This window comes from Aedes aegypti, chromosome 2 (assembly GCF_002204515.2).
Source record: "Aedes aegypti strain LVP_AGWG chromosome 2, AaegL5.0 Primary Assembly, whole genome shotgun sequence".
NCBI classification, from domain to species: Eukaryota; Metazoa; Arthropoda; class Insecta; order Diptera; family Culicidae; genus Aedes; species Aedes aegypti.
In genome coordinates, this window is record NC_035108.1 from 293,383,520 (window position 1) to 293,405,265 (window position 21,746).

At 36.4% G+C, this 21,746-nt stretch overlaps 1 protein-coding gene across 1 annotated transcript; it reads left to right on the forward strand.

The window, feature by feature from the left end:
* The first annotated feature begins 639 nt into the window (after positions 1–639).
* LOC5564501 (17-beta-hydroxysteroid dehydrogenase 13) lies at positions 640–20,761 on the forward strand. The gene is made up of 5 exons (XM_001648794.2): positions 640–1,207; positions 1,273–1,605; positions 19,987–20,243; positions 20,304–20,417; positions 20,482–20,761. The coding sequence occupies exons 1-5, from the start codon at positions 1,013–1,015 to the stop codon at positions 20,555–20,557; spliced, it is 975 nt and encodes a 324-aa protein (XP_001648844.1). The 5' UTR covers positions 640–1,012; the 3' UTR covers positions 20,558–20,761.
* The last annotated feature ends 985 nt before the right edge of the window (positions 20,762–21,746 follow it).

Below are 21,746 nucleotides of genomic sequence, written 5' to 3' on the forward strand. Positions count from 1 at the left end.
AAATGTATGTCGTATTGCAGAAGGCTTATAATCATAAAGGTGCACATTGAAAGCCAGTAGCAAGAAAAAAAAATAGTAGCAATACAATAAAAACTAACCTGATCAAAAACTACCTTATTATAGTCGATTGTCTGCCCTTTTACATTGCAAATAAGCTTAAATAGCCGGCAAAATATTAAAAACTCAACCCATTCGGTTGATTGTTCCAAAACTATCGTTTATTTGAAAAAAAGGACTACTAAACAAATTATATGTTCCAAACCAGATACGACGTGTCGTGAACAATTACGCAACTTTTTTCAAACGAATCGAAAAATTCAAATCCAGTATTCACTAACAGCGCAGAAACCGGTATCCGAGAACGGAAAATGCCTTAGTAATTAGCGATACGCAAACATTTTACAAAGAACATCTAATCGAAGTCAAACCTATATTTATTTTCAAAGTGAGATTATCGGTTATATGCAAATCAACAAATGCCTATCAAGTCAATCGTTCCTTTACAAGTATTTGCAAAAGAGCGTACCTATCTAACATTACTCTTTATAGATGCAAAGTGCTGAAGTGTTTTGGATAGTATCCACCAAGCAATATCGTTTCCCCTCGTTATTGAACGGTGCTGCACCAGTATATAATCGTAAACCGGGAGTCAGTCTTTTTATACGTTTACACAAGCAATAAACTTTATGCACTTGCGCCTAATCACAAGGAAGCGTGATCACCAAAAAACGGTTGATTGATTTAAGGCACCACGATTTTAATGACTATCACTTCGCGGGCTCAATTTTTGGAGGTATTCGTGTCTTTTTACGTGATTTCGTTAACCTTACGAGGTAGACCTAACTATAAGCCCGGAGACTAGTTATCATAAGACGAGTCAAGCTCGAACAAAACGTTTCTAGTCCTTCGGTGGATGTGTGGATTGGAATAACACCGCGACTAAGCGGATAGGCAGTCGCGTGGAGGAGTTCGGATGAGTAACATCTAGTCGTGTCAAACCTAAGTCAAAACGATGGCCAACCCTGCGGAATCGCGCTCACCGGTGCTTAGTAAAATGTGGTCACTGTTTGATCTGATTGTGGAAGTGGTGCTGTTTACAGTAGATGTCATCAGAGTTTTTGTGCTCGGTCTGCCGACTTTGTTTCAACGGGCCTTTCGTATGGTGTTTCCTAACGAACTGAAAAATGTAGCTGGTCAACTAGTGCTGGTAAACGATTGCCCCTTTGACGCAGAAGAAGATGATCAAAGTTTGTCTCATTTATGTACGCGTAGATTACCGGAGGTGCTGGTGGCCTTGGAAGAGAAATGGCCCTCAAGCTGGCTGACCGCGGTTGCAACATCATCATAGTGGATGTAAATTTGAAATTGGCGGAGCAAACCTGCGAAGAGTTGAAACGTGAGAAGAACGTTTCCGCTTATGCGTATAAAGTGGATGTTTCTTCCTACGATGAGGTCCAGTCACTGATGGATACTGTCTACAGAAAAATTGGCCCAATAGATATCCTAATCAACAATGCGGGTTTGATTCATTTCACATTCCTACAGGACAGCACAGTGGAAGATATCCATCGATTGATCGATGTCAATGTGAAAGGATATATTTGGGTGAGTCAACTAGGTAGTGCGATATGTTACCGTAGAATTCTTAAAATATTTTAATTGGTAGGGGAAGAGCACCAATTTTCAACCCAGTATTATTTTTGACCCATTTATACGTTTTATGCCTACTTTGTCAGAAAATCCGACTATCTCGGGTACGGGATTCGATTCCAGGTCCTCAGCGTTAGAGGCGAGTGTTTTAACCACTACACCAGGTCCATCCCCATTCGCAATTAATACCTACCTAATTAATTGGAGATAAATTTTTAATCCTAAACAATAATTTTCTTATATTGGTGAACTTATAAAAAAAGCAGGAAAAGAAATTCATGAAAACTAATTAAACTGCCGTAAGAAAAAAGAGTGAACAAACTTAGTTTATCGATCCTACATGTTTCGCAGACAAAATTCTACACGTTCTACTCTAGTCAACTCGATTTTCACTTTTATAACGTTTAACATTCGGAATTAAAAAACGATGTAAGTAAGATTTTTCACTTTCGCAACCTAATCACTACTTTTACCGCTCTCTTATATGGAGACACAAATTGACTTAACCACAAATTAAAATCACACACTACTTATACTGGTACAAAATGTCGTGAGTAATTAAACGAAACGTCGTATCATCAAGTTTTTTTAGGAAAGTTATGGAAAATCATAAACTTATGACGCGTGTTGCTTGCATGTTAAGTATTGAGGATACACGTGAAAAAATGTGAAATTGTAGATTTGTTTTAAAATACATTTAGCATTAGGTTTCAATTCTTTTCAATTATTTTTCTGCAAAGCGTATGAAAGTGTCTTACGTCGATTTGAAAAAGTACTTTTTAAACGAAGAAAATCATTTTCCTAGTGCCTTCTTTTTGTAATAAATTAAAAAAAAAAAAAAAATAGGAGGAGGTCTTGTGTGAGAGTTACGTTATTAGAGGGGAAGGAGTTCAGCTCAACATTTTTATTGTTATATAGAGGGTAGAAGTCAAAAATGTCGATTTTTAGCGTTACGTAATTTGTGCACCATGCTTAGTATTGCATATAAAATTTCTTAAGCCGTCATTTAGTTTATTAGTTAATTTTACAATCAATATGGGTTTTGTAATGTTAGCTTCTTTAAAAAAATGATACAAATCGGTTAGGTAAATTGTCTCCATGCAATCTGAAAACTATTATTTTTTTTATTTTTCAAGTTTTCAAGATCTCTATATGGAGTGGTACAACCAGAAACAAATATGCTCAATACTGTAAAACGGTTGCACCAATTTGCTTCATTTTCTTCACAACAGAAACAGACTCTCATTCGACTTTTTTTTATTTATTTTTTTATTTGATACAGGGAAAAGCCCTTGGGAGTGAGGTTCCTTTTGAACCTCTTCTTCCAGAGGCATAAAACCTGCTCATTTTTCATCTATGTACAATAAGGGCCCACTTCCAGTGAAAAATAATTCTCTTTTAAGGAAGTGTAGTCAGAGGCGCGTCCACGTTCGAAACCATGGGTAGGACACACGTTGGAGAATATTTTGCACAGTGAACCTAAGAAATTTTTTAACCCTGGACGGAAAATTTAAAGTTACTATGTAGACTCAAACGCAAAGAGGTGTAAGTAACATTTATGTCGGTTTTAAGCTGAGTTGAGTTGAGGAAATACTTTCCAAATGTTCAAACGACATTATCAACAGAAAAATAACGTAATTGTTGGAAGACAGTTATTTTTTGTTCCCCATACAATTGGTATATAGTAAAAAGTGCTGCAAAAATCGAAGTAGATTTTCTTAAAACGAGATTTTGTCACTGACACACTAACCCTGACTGCTTCTAACCCCCTCATTTCCGTGACAGTCGTTACCACAAGACTAAGAAAGCTTTTCGCCTTCACAGGGCTGCTAGCGACTGAGTGCCTTAAATTTAGAGAACTCTTGCAGGAAGAGACCAAAAGGGATAAAAAAAAACCAAGATAGAGCAATTTTCGCTGAAACCAGGCCGCCATCGGCACCCATCGTTAGAATTCCAATTTTATGTCACTGATCGCTAGTTTTCGATAAAACTTAAGGGTGGTCCTTTCTGTTTTCTCAAATTGGTGGACCCCTCGTACACCAGCTAGCTGAACAGTTTGCGAAATAGCCCATTTTTCGATAAATCTTGGGTATTTCTTCACGGGATATGTCTCATATTTCGCTTAGAACACATAGCAAACTTAGTGGCATCGTATAGAGAAAGGATATAGCTTTCATTTGAACTCGAAAAAATCGCCATCTTGAATTTTGTTAGAAAAATCGTTTTTTCACCATTAGCGCACCGCTAGTTTTGAATTCTGAGATCACCATCAGAAAGCTGAGGAAAAATTGCGTAAGAGGCTACAGAAACTAGGTGAGCAATTGTATTTACCCTATCAAATGAACGATTTTCTAAATCATGTTATACGATTTTGACGTATATGGCGAGTGCAATCAATACAAAAATCTTTTTTTGTACTGCAAAGAAACAAGTTTTCAATTGTTGGTGAATTATTTGAGACAGATGATGAATAGGAGTATTATTTTGAGTGAAAAAATCGGGCGGCTATCTTGGATTTGACGCCATCTTGATTTTAGGTAGAAGAATGAATTTTTCTCCCTTATAGCACTCAGCATGTTGAAATTAGAGGTTATCAATAAAAAACATGGTTACTTATACTCTTCTTCTTTTTATTCTTAATTTTCCTGACGTTACGTCCCTACTGGAACCGAGCCAGATACTCAACTTTATTGGTCATAAATCCAGGTTATTAAATAGGAATTTTCTTTTGTCATGCGATTTCTGACAACAGAATAATTCTTCGACATATCTTTGAATTTAGTAATCATGAATAATTAAATTCAATAAATGAAAACCGTCCAAAAACATTGATTGTATTAAACAAACATTTATTTACCATATGCATTGTTGTTCATTGAATGAAGTTTATAGATTGCGTGTCGGGACAAGTAAGTCTTGTGGTAATATCTGTAACTTTAAAGTAAAACATTGACAAAATTGCAATAATATAGAAGGTAAATTTCAATTTTGAAGCAAAAAAACATCCTTGATTTTTTGAGCCATAAAGTATCGTTTTAAGTACCGCCCAACATGCATGTGAAAAATAGCGAGATTGAAAGATGAGAAGCAGGTTTTGTGTTAATGTGGACGTAATGCCGTAACGCAAATGTATTATTTCGAGGTTGTAAAATCTGGCGGCCATCTTGGATTTCGACGCCATCTTGGTTTTTAGCAGTTGAATGATTTCTTACCATCTCAGTGCTCATCATGTCAAATTATGAGGCTTCCGTTATAAAAACAATCAGATTCTATTTTATCTCAGCTGTTCAACTGATTGTTCATTTCTAGCAATGGTTTTAGACAAAATAAATGAAAGAAATAATGCTATTTTCAACTCGAAGATATGCAGAAGAATCATTCAGGTAGCGAATAAGCGTTAAACAATCATATTTGATAATTTGTTTAAAAGCTAGTTAAGCTAGTTATCAAGAAGAAGAATAACTGTAACGGTAGCATTGAAATTCAACATGTTGAGTGCTATCAAGGTGAAAACTCATTCTACTACTTTAAAACAAGATGGCGTCAAAATCCACGATGGCCGCCAGATTTTTTCACTCAAAATAATACTCCTATTCATCATCTGTCTCAAATAATTCACCAACGATTGAAAACTTGTTTCTTTGTAGTACAAAAAAATGATGTTTGCATTGATTGCACTCGCCATATACGTCAAAATAGTAGAACATGATTTAGAAAATCGTTCATATCATAGGGTAAATACCATTGCTCACCTAGTTTTTGTAGCCTCTTACGCAATTTTTCCTCAGCTTTCTGATGGTAATCTCAGAATTTAAAACTAGCGGTGCGAAAATGGTGAAAAAACTATTTTTCTAACAAAATTCAAGATGGCGGCCAATTTCAAAATGGCCGCCAAATTTTTTTCGAGTTTAAACGAAAGCTATTTCCTTTCTCTATACGATGCCCTTAAGTTTGCTATGTGTTCCAAGCGAAATATGAGACATATCCCGTGAAGAAATACCCAAGATTTATCGAAAAATGGGCTTTTTCGCAAACTGTTTAGTTAGCTGGCGTACGAGGGGTCCACCAATTTGAGAAAACAGAAAGGACCACCCTTAAGTTTTATCGAAAACTAGCGATCAGTTACATACAATTCTAATTCTAACGATGGGTGCCGATGGCGGGCAAGAATTTCTCATAACAAAACAAAACCTAGTAGGAGCCAGGATATATGAGCTTGATTATTCATAGTATCAGAGCAGACATTTCTTTAAGATTTAAGATTTTTTTGAGTATTCCTTGTAATATCTCATTATTTTCTCTAAAAACTTCTTCAGAAATTTATTAATATATTTCCCCAAACGTTTCTCCACAAGGAATTTCTCCGCGAATTTTCCTTGAGAATTTCTCAAAGAGTTGTTTAGAATACCACAAGAGTTCAATCAGGATTTTCCCAAAGAGAACCACTGAAATGGGTTTCTCCAAAGAATATTTCAGAAATCACCTGGAACGCTCCAAAGTGTCTTTGAGATTTTTTTTTTCAAGAATGTCCATTTCCTAGATTATATCCAGTGAATCATCCATCGATTTCCCTAGAACATCCTCCAAGATTTCCAGTCAAAATTCAATCAATAACTTCTCCAGAAATTTTAGGAGGTTCCTTCAAAATTATCTTTCAGGATTTATATAAGTTTTTAACTAGAGATTTTTCTAAAGATACCTTCAGCAATTGCTCCAGAGATTCCGTCTACGATTTCTACAGGAAATCATTGAGATTTTCTCAAGTAAGCCTTGAAAGTTTTTTAGTAATTCTTCCAGAAATGTCTTCAACGAAATATCCCTGTATAACTAACCCGATAGGTATTTCTAAACAAATTCCTTGAGTAAACTTTGATAGAACTTCGATAAGTCATCCTTAATTTACAAGGACCTTTGAAATAACTCATGGACTCTTGAAGAACTTTTCCTCGGGGAATCTGAAACGAAATTCTTGAAGAGCTTGTGAACCCGTCAAAATTTCTTTGGAGCCTGTAAAATTTTGCATTTTGGTTAAAATAGATACTTTGGAGACATTCCATTAAAAATAGAGGCTTTTAGAAACCTGCATTACAATAGAAACCACGACTCTAAAAAGAAGCCTACTGCCAGTTCTGTCTTTAGAATCAATCATTGGATCAACTTTTGTTATCATTCATATTAAATAGTATGGATAACTTTTTTATTTACCAATCTGACCAAAATAGATCAAACAGTTTCCCTTGAATCGTGGGTAGGACATTCCTTTGATTGTCCTACTCAGGCGTTTTTGTGCGTAGTACATGTTTTACCTGTCCTACCCACGCCACTGAGTGTAGTAAAACTAATTCATTAACAATTTTATGCAAACTAATAAGGAACACAATTTACAAAAGAACAACAATTCAATTAATGACTTAGAAACTAGGAAGCAGTTTGAAGTTGAAATCGTTGCTTGGATGTTGATGAGACAGAGGAACACAATTTGGTGGCAATGGTGACGTGAATCGGCATGAAGCGTTCTACAGCGAATGGAGGCATGTAGAATCGTAGTACGGACTGCATGTCAGTTGACGACGGAAGATCACAAGCTGCAATCATTTTTTTTTTTTTTTTTTTTTTTTTTTTTTTTTTTTTTTTTTTTTTTTTTTTTTTTTTTAATTTCTTTATTAGTATCATTCCAAACATTACATTCATTTCTTATATCTAGGTGTTCTGTGTTATTTGACAACACTATCATCCTAATTTGGTAAAACAAATTTAAGATTTAATTAACATTTTGTTAACAACATATTACATTTCATTTGCCGTAGCAGTTCAGTTTTTTTACAGGGGAGTTGATTTCACCTGCTTATAAGAGAAAAAAAAAAACGTTTTTAATATACTTAACCTAACTTAATCTAAACATATAACGCATTAATCGTGGCAATAGAAGATTGTAACGATTTTTGCCTGAAATTATTAATGATTGTATTTGACATTTGTTCCAATGTTTCAACATTGGATATTCTATGTAACTCATTGGTACTATACCAGGGAGGAAGCCTCAGAATCATTTTCAAAATTTTATTTTGAATTCTCTGCAGAGCTTTCTTCCTGGTATTACAACAGCTAGTCCATATTGGTACAGCATACAACATGGCTGGCCTGAAAATTTGTTTGAATATCAACAGCTTGTTCTTAAGACAAAGTTTTGATTTTCTATTAATAAGGGGATAGAGACATTTTACATATTTATTACATTTGGCTTGAATGCCCTCAATGTGATTTTTGAAAGTTAAATTCTTATCTAGCATGAGCCCTAGATACTTAACTTCATCTGACCAATTTATTGGAACCCCTCTCATCGTGACAACATGTCTACTTGAAGGTTTCAAATAAAGAGCTCTTGGTTTATGTGGGAATATTATTAGTTGAGTTTTGGAAGCATTAGGAGAAATCTTCCATTTTTGCAAGTATGAAGAAAAAATATCCAAACTTTTTTGCAATCGACTACAGATGACACGCAGGCTTCGTCCTTTGGCGGAGAGGCCTGTGTCATCCGCAAACAAAGATTTTTGACATCCCTGAGGTAGCTCAGGTAAGTCAGATGTGAAAATATTGTATAATATTGGTCCCAAAATGCTGCCTTGAGGAACTCCAGCTCTTACAGGAAGTCTTTCAGATCTGGAGTTCTGATAATTAACCTGAAGTGTACGATTTGACAGATAACTTTGAATTATTCTAACAATGTATGTTGGAAAATTAAAGTTTTTCAATTTTACAATCAAACCTTCATGCCAAACACTGTCGAATGCTTTTTCTATGTCTAGAAGAGCAAGACCAGTAGAATAGCCTTCAGATTTGTTGGAACGGATCAAATTTGTTACACGTAAAAGTTGATGAGTGGTCGAATGTCCATGGCGGAATCCGAACTGTTCATTGGCAAAAATTTAATTTTCGTTGACGTGGGCCATCATTCTGTTCAAAATAACCTTTTCAAAAAGTTTACTGATGGAGGAAAGCAAACTGATTGGACGATAGCTAGAAGCTTCTGCAGGATTTTTGTCTGGTTTTAAAATTGGAACAACCTTAGCATTTTTCCATTTGTCAGGAAAATGCTAATTGAAAACATTTGTTAAATATATCAACTAAAAATGATAAGCTACTTTCTGGAAGTTTCTTGATGAGGATGTAGAAAATTCCATCATCGCCAGGAGCTTTCATGTTTTTGAATTTTTTAATAATAGTTCTCACTTCTTCCAAATCAGTCTCCCAGGCATTTTCGAAAACGTTCTCTTGATTGAGAATATTTTCGAACTCCTGAGTAACTTCATTTTCAATTGGACTAGTAAGTCCTAAATTAAAATTGTGCGCACTTTCAAACTGCATAGCAAGTTTTTGAGCTTTTTCGCAATTAGTTAGTAATAATTTGTTTTCCTCTTTCAATGCCGGTATTGGCTTCTGAGGTTTTTTCAAGATTTTCGATAATTTCCAAAAGGGCTTAGAGCCAGGGTCCAATTGAGAAATTTTATTTTCAAAATTTTTGTTTCTTAATTGAGCAAAACGTTTCTTGATTTCTTTCTGCAAATCCTGCCATATAATTTTCATAGCAGGATCGCGAGTGCGTTGAAATTGCCTTCTCCTCACGTTTTTAAGACGGATCAAGAGTTTAAGATCATCGTCTATAATCACGGATTCAAATTTTACTTCACATTTTGGAATTGCAATGCTCCGGGCTTCAACAATGGAATTTGTTAAAGTTTCAAGAGCATTGTCAATATCAAGTTTAGTTTCTAAAGAAATGTTAACATCAAGATTGGAGTCAACATACGTTTTATATATATTCCAGTCGGCTCGTAAATAATTGAAAGTGGAGCTGATAGGATTGAGAATCGCTTCTTGGGATATTTGAAATGTAACAGGGACATGATCAAGCTGCAATCATTGGCGAACATCAGTGAGCGCAGTATCGCTGGCTTCCGCCAAGCATAAACTATGCATGTAACCTGGAAAAGAATATGATGCTGCTTCCTGACCAAGTAACCAGTTTTAAGTAGTCTTATGCAATAAATGAGGACGAAAAAGGACGGATGGATCAGTGATGATGTTGAGCAAACATGGGAAGCTAAATCATGTTTGCTACTCAGTTGCTCAAGGCCTCAAGTGCTTCAAAGCCCAGTATGTCGACGGTGCAGATGAGATTTTCAATATATTGCTCGAAAAGGACCGTCCATAAATGACGTAGCATTTTAGGGGGGGGGGGGGGGAGGGGGGAGTCTACCATTTTGCTACGAACCATGTATTAAGTATGGGAAAATAGGCTACGATGGGGGAGGGGGATGTCAAAAATTGGCCAAAATATGCTACGTTATTTATGGACGCTGCCAAACGGAAATTTGTAAAACTGTAAACGAGTACGAACTTGGACGCGCGCACAGGCTTTGGAAAATTTAACGATCATTTACACACGAGCCATAATTACAGCCTATTTATCCGCTTGCATTCATACAACACGCATGACCTTTATCGTTCGTGGAAGATAACGAGCCATGAACGAAAATAAGACAAACACACACCATCCACTGTCTGGCGCCGATCACTTTGTGTCTACACTTGGAACATTCGCTGACCCACTCTCATTGTGATCAAGAAACAGAGGCGAATATTTTTTTTAAATTTCTGTGCTATGTTTGCATCCAAAGGGGTTGTCAATGTTCCGATAGATTATAATTAGGTTGTTGAAGGCTGCATTACCAGAAAATATGAAAGTTATTACCAATTTTATGCAAAACATAAATCACTCAAATGGTTCGATACTGTTGCAGTATGTGAAAGTTGCTGCACTTGGACGCTCTCGTGCCACGTACCAAACGAGAGAGTGAATGTTCACATTCATTGGGCTCTCCGATTACGATGTGCCACGAACTGTTGTGATTCGCGAACTGTTACACTCTCCGAATATGGATCGATCGGCATATTCGGATCAAAATCCAGAACCGCGCGTATCGTTTGCTCCGACCAGGCATACAACAGTCATTACCTGAAAAAGCAAATAGCTCTACTTCTGACCGACTCATCAGATTAAGAACATGTTGATACGGTAATTCTGGGTTCATCAATCTGGTCATCGACTATGATTACGTAAATTCGAATTGATTAGCAATTGCAGGTGGTTAAACTGAAATCATTGACGGCCTTAAACAGGCGCAGTATCACTGGCTTCGGCCAGGCATATACTAGTCATGTTACCTGAGCAAGTAACTGACGTCACTTCCTGACCGGTGTAACGTTAAAACAATTCATCTTCGTTGATAGTTATCCTATAAAAGTGTCCAGTCGGCTTTTCATTAGAGATGAAATCCTTTTCTTGAAGCGTTCAATGTTTTGTTCAGCTTTTATATGATGAGAAATGGCATTCGCGCAGAATTCGTGGACGGCTCACAGTATCAGCACACCCCAAAATACATGAAAGACTTTTTTCCAGCTTCCGTATTTGGTCGACTAACATTTAGGACAGCTTGACTTCTCAGTGAATATCGGTGTGATGTATGACGTGGAATGGTCAGCATAGTATGCATTTAAACTAGGCATTCTTTCTCTCGCAGAGCAGCAATTGGTAGGATTGCTTCTGCGGATTCTTTGTATAATATCAAAGTAGGGTACAGCCATTGCCGTTTATATATTATTTTCAAGCACCGATTTTGAGTGGTTTGCAACGCCCACAATGTAGTTTCCGCCGCAACGCCCCAAATGGACACTACATATTGTAGTTTCGATTGAACAAACACATGGTACACCATCAGGAGTATTTTTTTGGGCCATAAACTTTGCCACCTTCCAAAATATTCCACATATTGCACTCAATTCACGCTGTAGCAAGGAAATATGTTTACTCCATTGCAGGTTTGGTCAAATGTAAGACCGAGGTGCTTTAAAGTTGTAACTTTATCAATTTTGATTGAATTTACTGTGAGATCCATATGAGGAGGGACTATACATATACATATTGTTTCCTCCCAGTCAGATAGCTCTTGAATAAACTATTTGCAATTCCTCTAATAGGCCTTTTCACATGACGTTTCAAATCAGCTGATCCGGAAGCTCTTTGACAGTTCTTCTATGAAAATGACAGGCCCGTGTTAGCACCGGTCCTCCACCGATGTAAACAAATGCATAGGACCTGTCACATGAAAAGACCTATCCCATTATAATCCAGTTTCTGCAGTAACACTTTATGGTCTATTGTATCGAAAGACTTCTTTAGATCGATAAACAGGGCACCTTCTATATTTCGACTATACAGAGCCCCGTAGATCTCGTCTACGAATTTACAAGCCGCAGTTCATGTGCTTGAACCTTCTCTAAATCCGTATAGCCGATTGTATAGGACATCGTTTCACCGTAGAAAATTTATAACCCTGGATACCATCATTTTTTCTAATAATTTACTCAAAACTGACATTATTGAAATAGGGCGGTAATTGTTGACATCCAATTTGTTTCCTCCTTTGTGAATAGGGATTACTCGTGCAACTTTAAAAAAATCGGGATAAGTACCCTTTGAAACACACTCATTGAAAACATCGCGAAGCAGCACAGCAAAAATGTTGTGATGACGTTTAATGAAATCAGCTGAGATACCATCTGGTCCGCAACTTTTACCACTGATCAGCTCTTTAATCACGGCATAAAAATTAACAAGGCAGGCTTTTAACTGATGTAAATGTCAAGTTTGATTTTAAACTTGTGACGTCACTCCTATCGTACCATATACCTTCCGGACCACTAGATCATTTTTTCCGTAAATTTGTTCGATGGGGATAGGGATGGCGTCGTCAAGTAGCTGTCAGTTTTGGGAATATATCACCTTCTTAATATAGTGCACCGTGCCCTTTAATAACTAGGATGACTTCATGCTCTGTTGCTGGCTCCAGATAGAACGATTTTCTCAAGGGAGTCAAAGTGATGAATTTGTAGATAACTCGATCACTACGGATTGAGGAGGCAAGCTGGAGTCCGATTGAGCAGATAAAGTCATTAAATGCGTTCGCCACGGTTGGGCCATGGCTAATGTTTTTCCCATTCATTGTTAACTTCACGATGTCATCAACTTCATTATCTCTACCTAGGGTTTTGTTGATGTTCCTCCATTGGCAAACATTTTTTTGAAGTGTTGTTGTTTAGCGTAATCCTTTGCTCGTTGCAGTTTTCTAGAAACATGACCCAACAACTCTTTGCAACATGTGTCACATTCAACATTTTTGACAATTTCGAGTTAATACCGGGGAGAGTCATCAAATGACAAATACTTTCGATCAACTTACTGAAATCTGTGAGATTGTTCTAGAAAATTCGAAAAAAATACCAAGTTGTTTTGTCACATTGGAAATTGTAATCGCATAACAGTCACATTGAGATTATACATGAGCCTCATAATGTAGTAGGTAGAAACGAAATCTATATATGAATTATTTTCTTACTATTCACCCAATATGCGATATGAGTTGTACAAAATTTCAGCCTCAAATACGCGCTTTTGAATTCTTAGTGATTCTTTTGAAGTTTTAGTTTCCTCACATACTGCAATAAAATGCAAACTTGGTACCCCATTTGCTCAATGCCTACTTTTGTCGAATGTTACAAATATGCAGTTATGGGCAGGCTGCAGCTCTTGGCGAATTTTAGAATTTTCGGCTTTCACATACCCAATCTCCTAATAAAAAAAGCCATAAAACCATGCTGGTCTGAACAATGTTTATTGGCATGATTTCAATCATCAATAAGGCGATTAAGAAATATAAGAAATTGAAATATTTGAAATCGGCTTGTAGTTTGTCGAACTGCTCTGCCAAAAATTCTTGGGACTTCTGTATTTGCTTGCTGGTTATGACTGTCTGGAAACTTTTGTTTTAAAAGCGAATAAACGAACATGAATAAATTCTATAGCCTTGGACATTAGCGTGGGTTATGGCTACGCGTCAGTCCCCAGGCAATTTCGAAACATCTCCGGAACCCGCTGACCAATAATTAAAATCGACACAAATTCTCACTTTAACCGTTGTTTCAATTAAAAAAAAATGCATTTTTCGCGCACATCATTCACTAAAAATATCATGCTTTTGAGTCAATCATAAACTTCACGTGGCTGAATGCTATCTTTTGAAGATAATTGTCAGCAAACTGCAAATCAGCTGCATCACACTTTAGGTAAAGATGTAATAGAATTTTTAATTTAGAAACACATATTTTTGTTATAGCTTTGCCCACTAGCCTTTCATTTCAGCCATGAAATCGACGGTGCGTGACCGGTGCAGTAAAGGTACCTATTTTTTAATTGGCTAACCGACTGATTGCAAAGATGCCGCATGTCACCGACAATACTACATAAACCATCGAATGTCTTGCTATACTATGAGATGCGCTTCTTCCATGATCTATCTTGGTTTTATGAACCTTAGCCGAAAGAGTGACATCAAAATATCAACGCAGGAAACTGGTGATCAAATGCAGAGAAATCAAGTTTGGCCTTGGCGTATAACGCAGCTCCATATATTAATATTAATGAACAAAAAAAGGTGAAAGAATTCGCATTTCAAATCCAAGCGATCCTGTATTCGAAACTTTTTGTTTTTGAAAGGTCGGGTTGATTTGCTAATCTTTCAGACGTAGGTTACCGTAAGTCGGGGAGAAGTTGATCAATGATCATTGAATAGACTATCAAGGGAGCTATAATTCGATTTCAATTATTAAAATTTCTCTCATGTCGCATTATGTGGTAGCTATTCTTATTTTTTCTTAATCTCTTTTGGCATTCAATTTGATTCTACCTTGGAAAACAGATTTTCTTAGAAACGTTTGATAAATTGTTTAAGGGTTCTTCTCAGAACCAAGAATTATTATCAAGAACGCATAAAATACCATTTAAATAAGCTGTTTCATTAATTCTAGATATGTTTTCTGAACTCAGTTTCGAATTTGCAGGGAAAATGTACTTATCGTCAACAAGCAAACTTTAAAGAAAATCATCTATATTTAGACCTTTAATGAATTTCATTCTGCAAACTACAAGATTTAATTGTAACATTAACCGATTTATCAACAGTTGTAAGTTGTAAGATTTTTGAGACTTGATTCAGAATCAGTGACCCCTAATTCAGTGAGTAGCATATTTATTTATTTTTTGAAACTTAACGCAGTAGTTGATCAACTTCACCTTGGAACCAAGAACTTCACTTTTTGATTCATAAATACTAGTTTCGAATCATTGTCATTCCCACATGGTCTACAAATACATAGGACAGCAGATTCAGTATTTTTTTCGGGTATTAAAACTGCGATCGCGCATAATTTATTGCAATGTAAAAAAATCATAAAACCATTGACTTGATTTTAATAATCAATAAGGCGATTTAAAAAAAGAGAAAAAAATAAACTTTTAAACTGCCTGCTGACTTGTAGGCGAAACTTGAATCAGCAAAGATAGTACATTATGTAGAAAGTGTACCTTCTACAGCCAGATCATAAGTAGAAATTCGTTCGATATCTTGTTTATTTGTTTAATTTTTTTATGGTTGCAGATCAGAATCAGCCTACAAGCGAATGCATTTGGAAAACTATCGGAATGACCTTTACGTATGTGTCGTTATCGCTATAATTAAAATTAATGTGAATTCCTGGCCATGATTGGGACCCACTTTTTTCTTTATTCAATGCAATATGGCTCATGAATAAACGACCAACTGGTGGTGGTATTTTATTTGCCTAATCACGTTAGTGGTTTCGACCACTATAACTTAAGTTTAAAGAAAACGTGATTAACAACAACAACATACTCTCAAGCTATTCGTATACTTACACATTTTTTCTGCTGACAAAAACTTTGTACTCTCCAAAGCAATAAACAGTAGGGGAAGACGGGGTAAGTGCGCCCGCCGGGGTAAGACGGACCATTTTCAGTTTGGTCTGAAAATAGCGGTTTTCTTAAAAGTTCACATAGCACTTTCTATAAATACAAGATTTTTGACATTACGAACCATTTAGGGTGATATTTACAATTAATTTTACATAACAAATATCAAAAACAAAGATTCTGCTCGCCGATATTGAATTTGATCTAAATTTAATGGATGCTTACTTAAGGGTTTTTGAAGGGATTTTTTAGTATGAACCTAACAAACTACCCATCCATGCTTTAACAGCAATGTGAAATATGCTTCAGTGAAGTTTAATATGAATTGTAAATATTTAGCTTTGAAATAAGGCCATAGTTGTGAAAATTGCGCTAGCGGGGTAAAAAATTGTGTATGACAATCGTGGTGGTCGCTTTTACCCCGTTGGTGGGCGGTCGCTACAAATAATCGTGACAAGACATCACTTTTCCAAGCTTCAAGAAATATATATTTTTTTATACCGTAACTGCGGGTGAAATTGATCACTTCTGTTTTCAGGTATGTTTTCTATAATGTTGTCAATTCCAATAAACTGAATGCAGAAAAACTGAACTTCATTGGCTCAAATTATGTCTTAAATAATAAATCGTGAAATCCTATTTCGAGGAGAAAGTGATGAATTGTCAATGCGATTATTGTTGGTTTTGGAAACAACTCTGCACAATCAATAAGGGGTCCCTGAATTCAAATATACATGTCAAACTCTTTACACTAATATATTTATGGAAATAATTAACAACTAAATTTAAAGAATACCTTAAAATACTCCTAAATGTAATAGACTTTCCAGATACAGTACACCCTCCATGAGTCGATATCTGAAGGGACCATCGACTCATGGAAAATCGAATCATGGAACACCCAAGCAACCAAAAGTTCAGGTAAAAGAGCAAATTTAGGCTTAATCAGCTTAACGAAATGTAATGAATAGCATGCTAAGCATCTCACTTTTTAAGTAATTATCCGAACTTCAGTTCACAAAAAGTTCCCTTGAGGTGCTGTAGGGAAAGCAATTCAGCTCAAAAATAAACTTTATAAGGCGAACAAAAATAAAAAAAAATGCTTTTTGTAAGCCCATATTTTACATGCACTTTTTTAACTCTTTATGGTGTTGGGAACTAATTTTCCTACAATTTTTATTGATGACATTGTTCTATAAATACGTTTGCTGCAAGACTCGAACTCGAGCTCTCCTCATTGAAAACGTAGTCCATACCCGTGCTCCATATACGTGTTGTGCAATTGCTAAGGAATTTACTTGATGTGCTGATTTCTTACTTTTGGACTTCGGCAATCCTATTTTTAAACTTGTTTTGAACTTTAAATTCTCTTCGAAGATAGCTTGGAACTCAATATGGACTAGAAAGTTCGAAAAAGTTCACACGGAACTTTATCTGAACTTGAGTCATTTGACATTTCTATGTTTGTTTTGTTTTCAGTAGTCAACCTTTTTTTGAACTGAAATGCAAGTGTTTCGATCAAGAATGGTAAATCAAAAAACATGAATCTTACGCTACACAGTATTCAACACAGTTTAAAAAGACTAGTATTGTTGCTGAAGTGTTCCGTGAAGTGATCACGCATGGATTTTGCCTGAGAACGACGGGAATGGACTCTGATGGTGGACTGGACGGTGCATCGCGGTGGGGCAAAGGTTCCACATCAAATAATCAAATACAATTATGTTCCATCTAAAAACGGTGCAGGTAGGTCAAATAAAATATAGGATTGTGAAGTGATTGATTAAAATCTTCGTCGCAGTTTAAGTGAACGTTGTGTTTGAAGTTCAAAACAAGTTCATATCAAACCATTGCAAGTGGCTGCGAAGTCTACATTCGAACTTTATTTCTACTTTCAAGTCTGAGAAATGTTTGTTTTAAGTACGGTTAAAGCTTTCACTGAACTTTGCATCGAAGTTCAAAACGAGTTGTTCAAAGACTAGTTGTGAACTTTTGTGCTGAATTGAAATAATAAAAGCAACTTTATTTGTACTTTCAAGTTTCCAATAAATGATAACCGTACCATTTTAAGAATCAAGTTCTGATTGTAGATATTTATCTTTTTAATCAGCAGTAAAGTTCCATAAAACCAAATTTCAACTTGAATTGAACTTCTGAGTTCACAGTTCAAGTGAATTTCGAACTGTTGGTTGCTTGGGCAGTCGGTGTTCATCGTACCTTCGTGCTGTGCGTACACGAATTCTCTCTGCTCTTGGAAGTTTTTTAAAAACTACCTAAAGCAATAAAACAGTATTTCTCAGTGCTACAACAACCCTTTACGATCCTTCACACTAAACTCTTACGGTGAATTTCACCGTAATCTCAGCTGAACAGTTCGGTGATAAAACACCGTAATTTTGTCGGAATTTTACGGATTCCGGTGAATGTCTACCAAATACTGTGAAAATTTACCGTACTCCGGTAATTTATTTTATCGAACCGTTCAGCTGTTGAGATTTCACAGGAATCCGTAAAATAATTAAAGTGTGTTGTTTGGACACGTGCCTTCGATTTTTCGTTGGACCCGTTCGCGAAATCTAGCGGTGGTAATCCTTCTTGGACACCGTCTTGGAAAAAAAAACTTCTCGAAGGTTACGTCTGCTTTAGTTTATTCACTAAACATGGTTGCAACTACAAATAAAAGGAAGGGTGAATCTCTGAATTCACCACTTCCTTCCAAAAAAATGGGATTTCAAACTCTCACCAAACGTGGCAATTGCCTTATCTTAAGAATGGAAGAGAGGACGTTTCTCCGGAATGCGAACTTTCTTCCAAGGGTGAAATGGATAATGTTGATAATTGCATCGAAATGAGCAATCAGTTCGATGCGCTAGACAAATTTTCCGAACACCAAATCGAAGCAGCCTCTAGCCCAGGCTCTTTGATTCAAGTGAGGAAGCAATAGGGCGGCCTGTCGTAATCAGTTGTTCCGAATTTGGGAGATTTAGGCAGGAGATCTTGAACTCCATAAGGGGAATTTGCGTTTTGCCGGAAATTCCAAAAGATCGCGAACTTCTTCTCAAATGCCTTGAAGAGAAGAAACATATTTTTTTACTTATTTATGACGACAGAACTGAACGTTTGTTCAAAGTCGTCTTGAAAGGTCTCTCAAGTGACTATAAGTCACTTGAAGAGATCAAAAATGGAATAATTGATTTACTTGGATTTTCCCCAGTTCAAGTAATCATTATGGAAAAGAGAAACCAATCTGGCATTTAGCCAAATCACGGAATGAGACGTTGGGATTTGCTTTAACAATTCGCTTCAACTTTCCCTCCGTCTTTTTGTTCTCCGGTCCCGGTTTTCTTCCAGCTCCTTTGCCGTGATCTAACGTCAACCGCTTCAACACTCTGGAGACGGTTGAATTGTGAATGTTCAACATTTTTCCCAAATGCCGGTGCGACAGGTTAGGAAATTCCAGGTGTGTGGAAAACATTTGTTCTCTCGACTCGCGTTGGTTCACCTCCATTTTCGTTGAATCTAAATACACGACTTCGAGTTTGACAGCATGTAAACAATACACATCAATGTGAAAGTGTGCACAATTTGGTTGATTTTTACCCAATGGTAGAAAAGTTATGCCCTGTTGAATGTGTCGCAATAATTTCGTGTTCGCCCTTTATTATGGATCGAATCACCAAACATTGGTGAATCCCAGATCTCTACCTTATCCCACTAACCCAATATCCATTCCATGACAAATATTGAGATGCAGAGGTGATCTCGGTCTTTAGTAGCAACGGTTGTCCCTTCCCCGATGACCGTAAGGACGTGGCCGGCACCGTTTTTGACTTTTAAAATTTGAGCTCTCGATTTGTGCACATTGAGAATGGTAAGCTAATCCCAAGCCCCATTCATTAAATCTCTGTGCAACCTCGATTGTTCTGGTCAATCACGGAGTACCAACTACGAATTGTACGGTCATCTATGCTTATGCATATTAAGAAACAAAAATTTTGAAAATAAAATTTCTCAATTGGAAATTATCTAAAATTTTGTAAAAACCTCAGAAGCCAATTCCGGCATTGAGAGAGGATAACAAATTATTACTAACTAATTGCGAAAAAGCACAAATTCTTGCTATGCAGTTTGAAGGCGCGCAAAATTATAATTTAGGATTTACTAGTCCAATAGAAGTTGCTCGGGACTTCGAAAACATTCTCAATCAAGAGAACGTTTTCGAAAATATCTGGGAGATTGATTTGGAAGAAGTGAGTTTTCTATTATTAAAAAATCAAAAATATGAAAGCTCCTGGCGATGAATACTTAGATAAAAAAATACTAAGTTACGTTATAAAGCTAGCAAGCAAAATATTTGAATAACTTTTGCGTTAACCTTACAAGTATAAGATTCCACAAAGCTAAATTTCAACAGAAATAATAAACGGGTTATGTTTTTTTTTATCTTTCAGACCACCAAAGTTGTGTTGGAGAAAATGATGGAACGTAAACGGGGTCACATTGTGGCCATCTCTTCCCTATCCGGTGTGCACGCTTTTCCGTGGGCTGTCGTCTACTCAACATCCAAGTTTGCCGTCAATGGATTCATGGCAGCGGTAACCGAACAACTCCGTCTGCAAGGCTATGGTGATCAAATCCAAACGACTTGTGTGTGCCCGTACTACATTGCCACACGAAAGGACATCGTCGAGTTTCTGCAGAAACCTCGGTGAGTCAATCCTGTAAACGTCGAAAAGAATATTTTTAAAATTGTATTTGACTGTTTCAGATTCAAACTGCTGTCAACGACATATACAGCACGCACTGCAGTCGAGGGTATCTTACGTAATGAGTCATTCGTATCCGTGCCTCCCATGTTCGATTTAGGTCTAAAGATCATGCAGTAAGTCTTATATGTATAAAAACACTTCAAAAGTAACCCACAAAAAATATCTTTTCCATTTCAGTTTGTTTCCTTTGAAAGTGCAACAATTGGTCAGAGATATAATCATGAAGGAATATGAACTTCACTCATCCCTATGAAAGAATGATCTGTCGCAGCATGTGTACAACACAAGGTTGCAGTGCTAATAGTTTAAGTGAAAAAAAAAACAACTCCAGTGCAATTGTTTGTACATTAAGCTGATTGGTAAGCTCAAGTAACTGTTCAAAACAAGTGATTATGTGATTGCATGTGTGATGTGTATTTAAAAGCATGACATAATAAAACTATGAACAACTCCTAAAGCTCTGTGTCAATTTTAAGTACCGAACGCTTAAGTTTAGGTCAAAAACACAAGTTTACTCGCACAGTCAAAAAATCTTCAATTCACATGACACGTAAACTTCTATGATAATCATGTTAAACGAGTTATAACTGAATGTTCCATGATAAATAATGTAAACTGTCTCATTGCATTCAGGAATGCTTACAATCTTGAGTGGAATTAAAACATTTCATGATCTTGCATCCAACATTCGCCAATATTGCATGCTTTTTTGCTTTTTGAAAGTGAAATTGAAAACAAGATCGCTCGGTTTACATGATTTCACGCTGAATATTCTGCCAAAAATAATGCATATGGATGGATCGACGGCTTGTCATTCCATGTGCATTATTTATGATTGAATTTTCAGTGGGAAAATAATGTAAACCTAGCCGTTTTGCAAGCAACGTTCTTTGAGAGAAGACGTTTCGCGTTCAATATTAAGGAATTTGGTAACAATGTTGGATATAATAGATGTGTTTATAGGTTTTATCATTGAATAATACATGAGAGATGGCTTTGCATGATTGAAAAAAAAATAACGATACGTGTAAATCTAAGATTTTTTTTGGTGTGCAGTTTTCAAATGTTCAATCCAAAAATTAATGTTCAAGTCGTCTGGCTACACCGTTGGTCATTGTAGAGTTGCCCCAAACAGTAGCACTTTCGAACACAATCCGAAGATATTAAAGACGTTTAGATATGTTTAACACGCGTTCACTTTATTGATCCGATCTCGGAAAAGGTTAGCACTCAACTGCCTATACTAGGAAATACCCGGTCATGCGACCCAAGCTGTTTTTCTATCTCTCTGTCGTTTTCGCTCTTCTAACATTATTCTTACGGGGGGGTGCTACAATGGTTATAATACATTCTACATCCCTCCCCTGGTCCAAGGTTTGACATTTACGAAACTTGATAATAACAAAATCATTGTTTATAATTATGTGTCATAACGTGCTGGC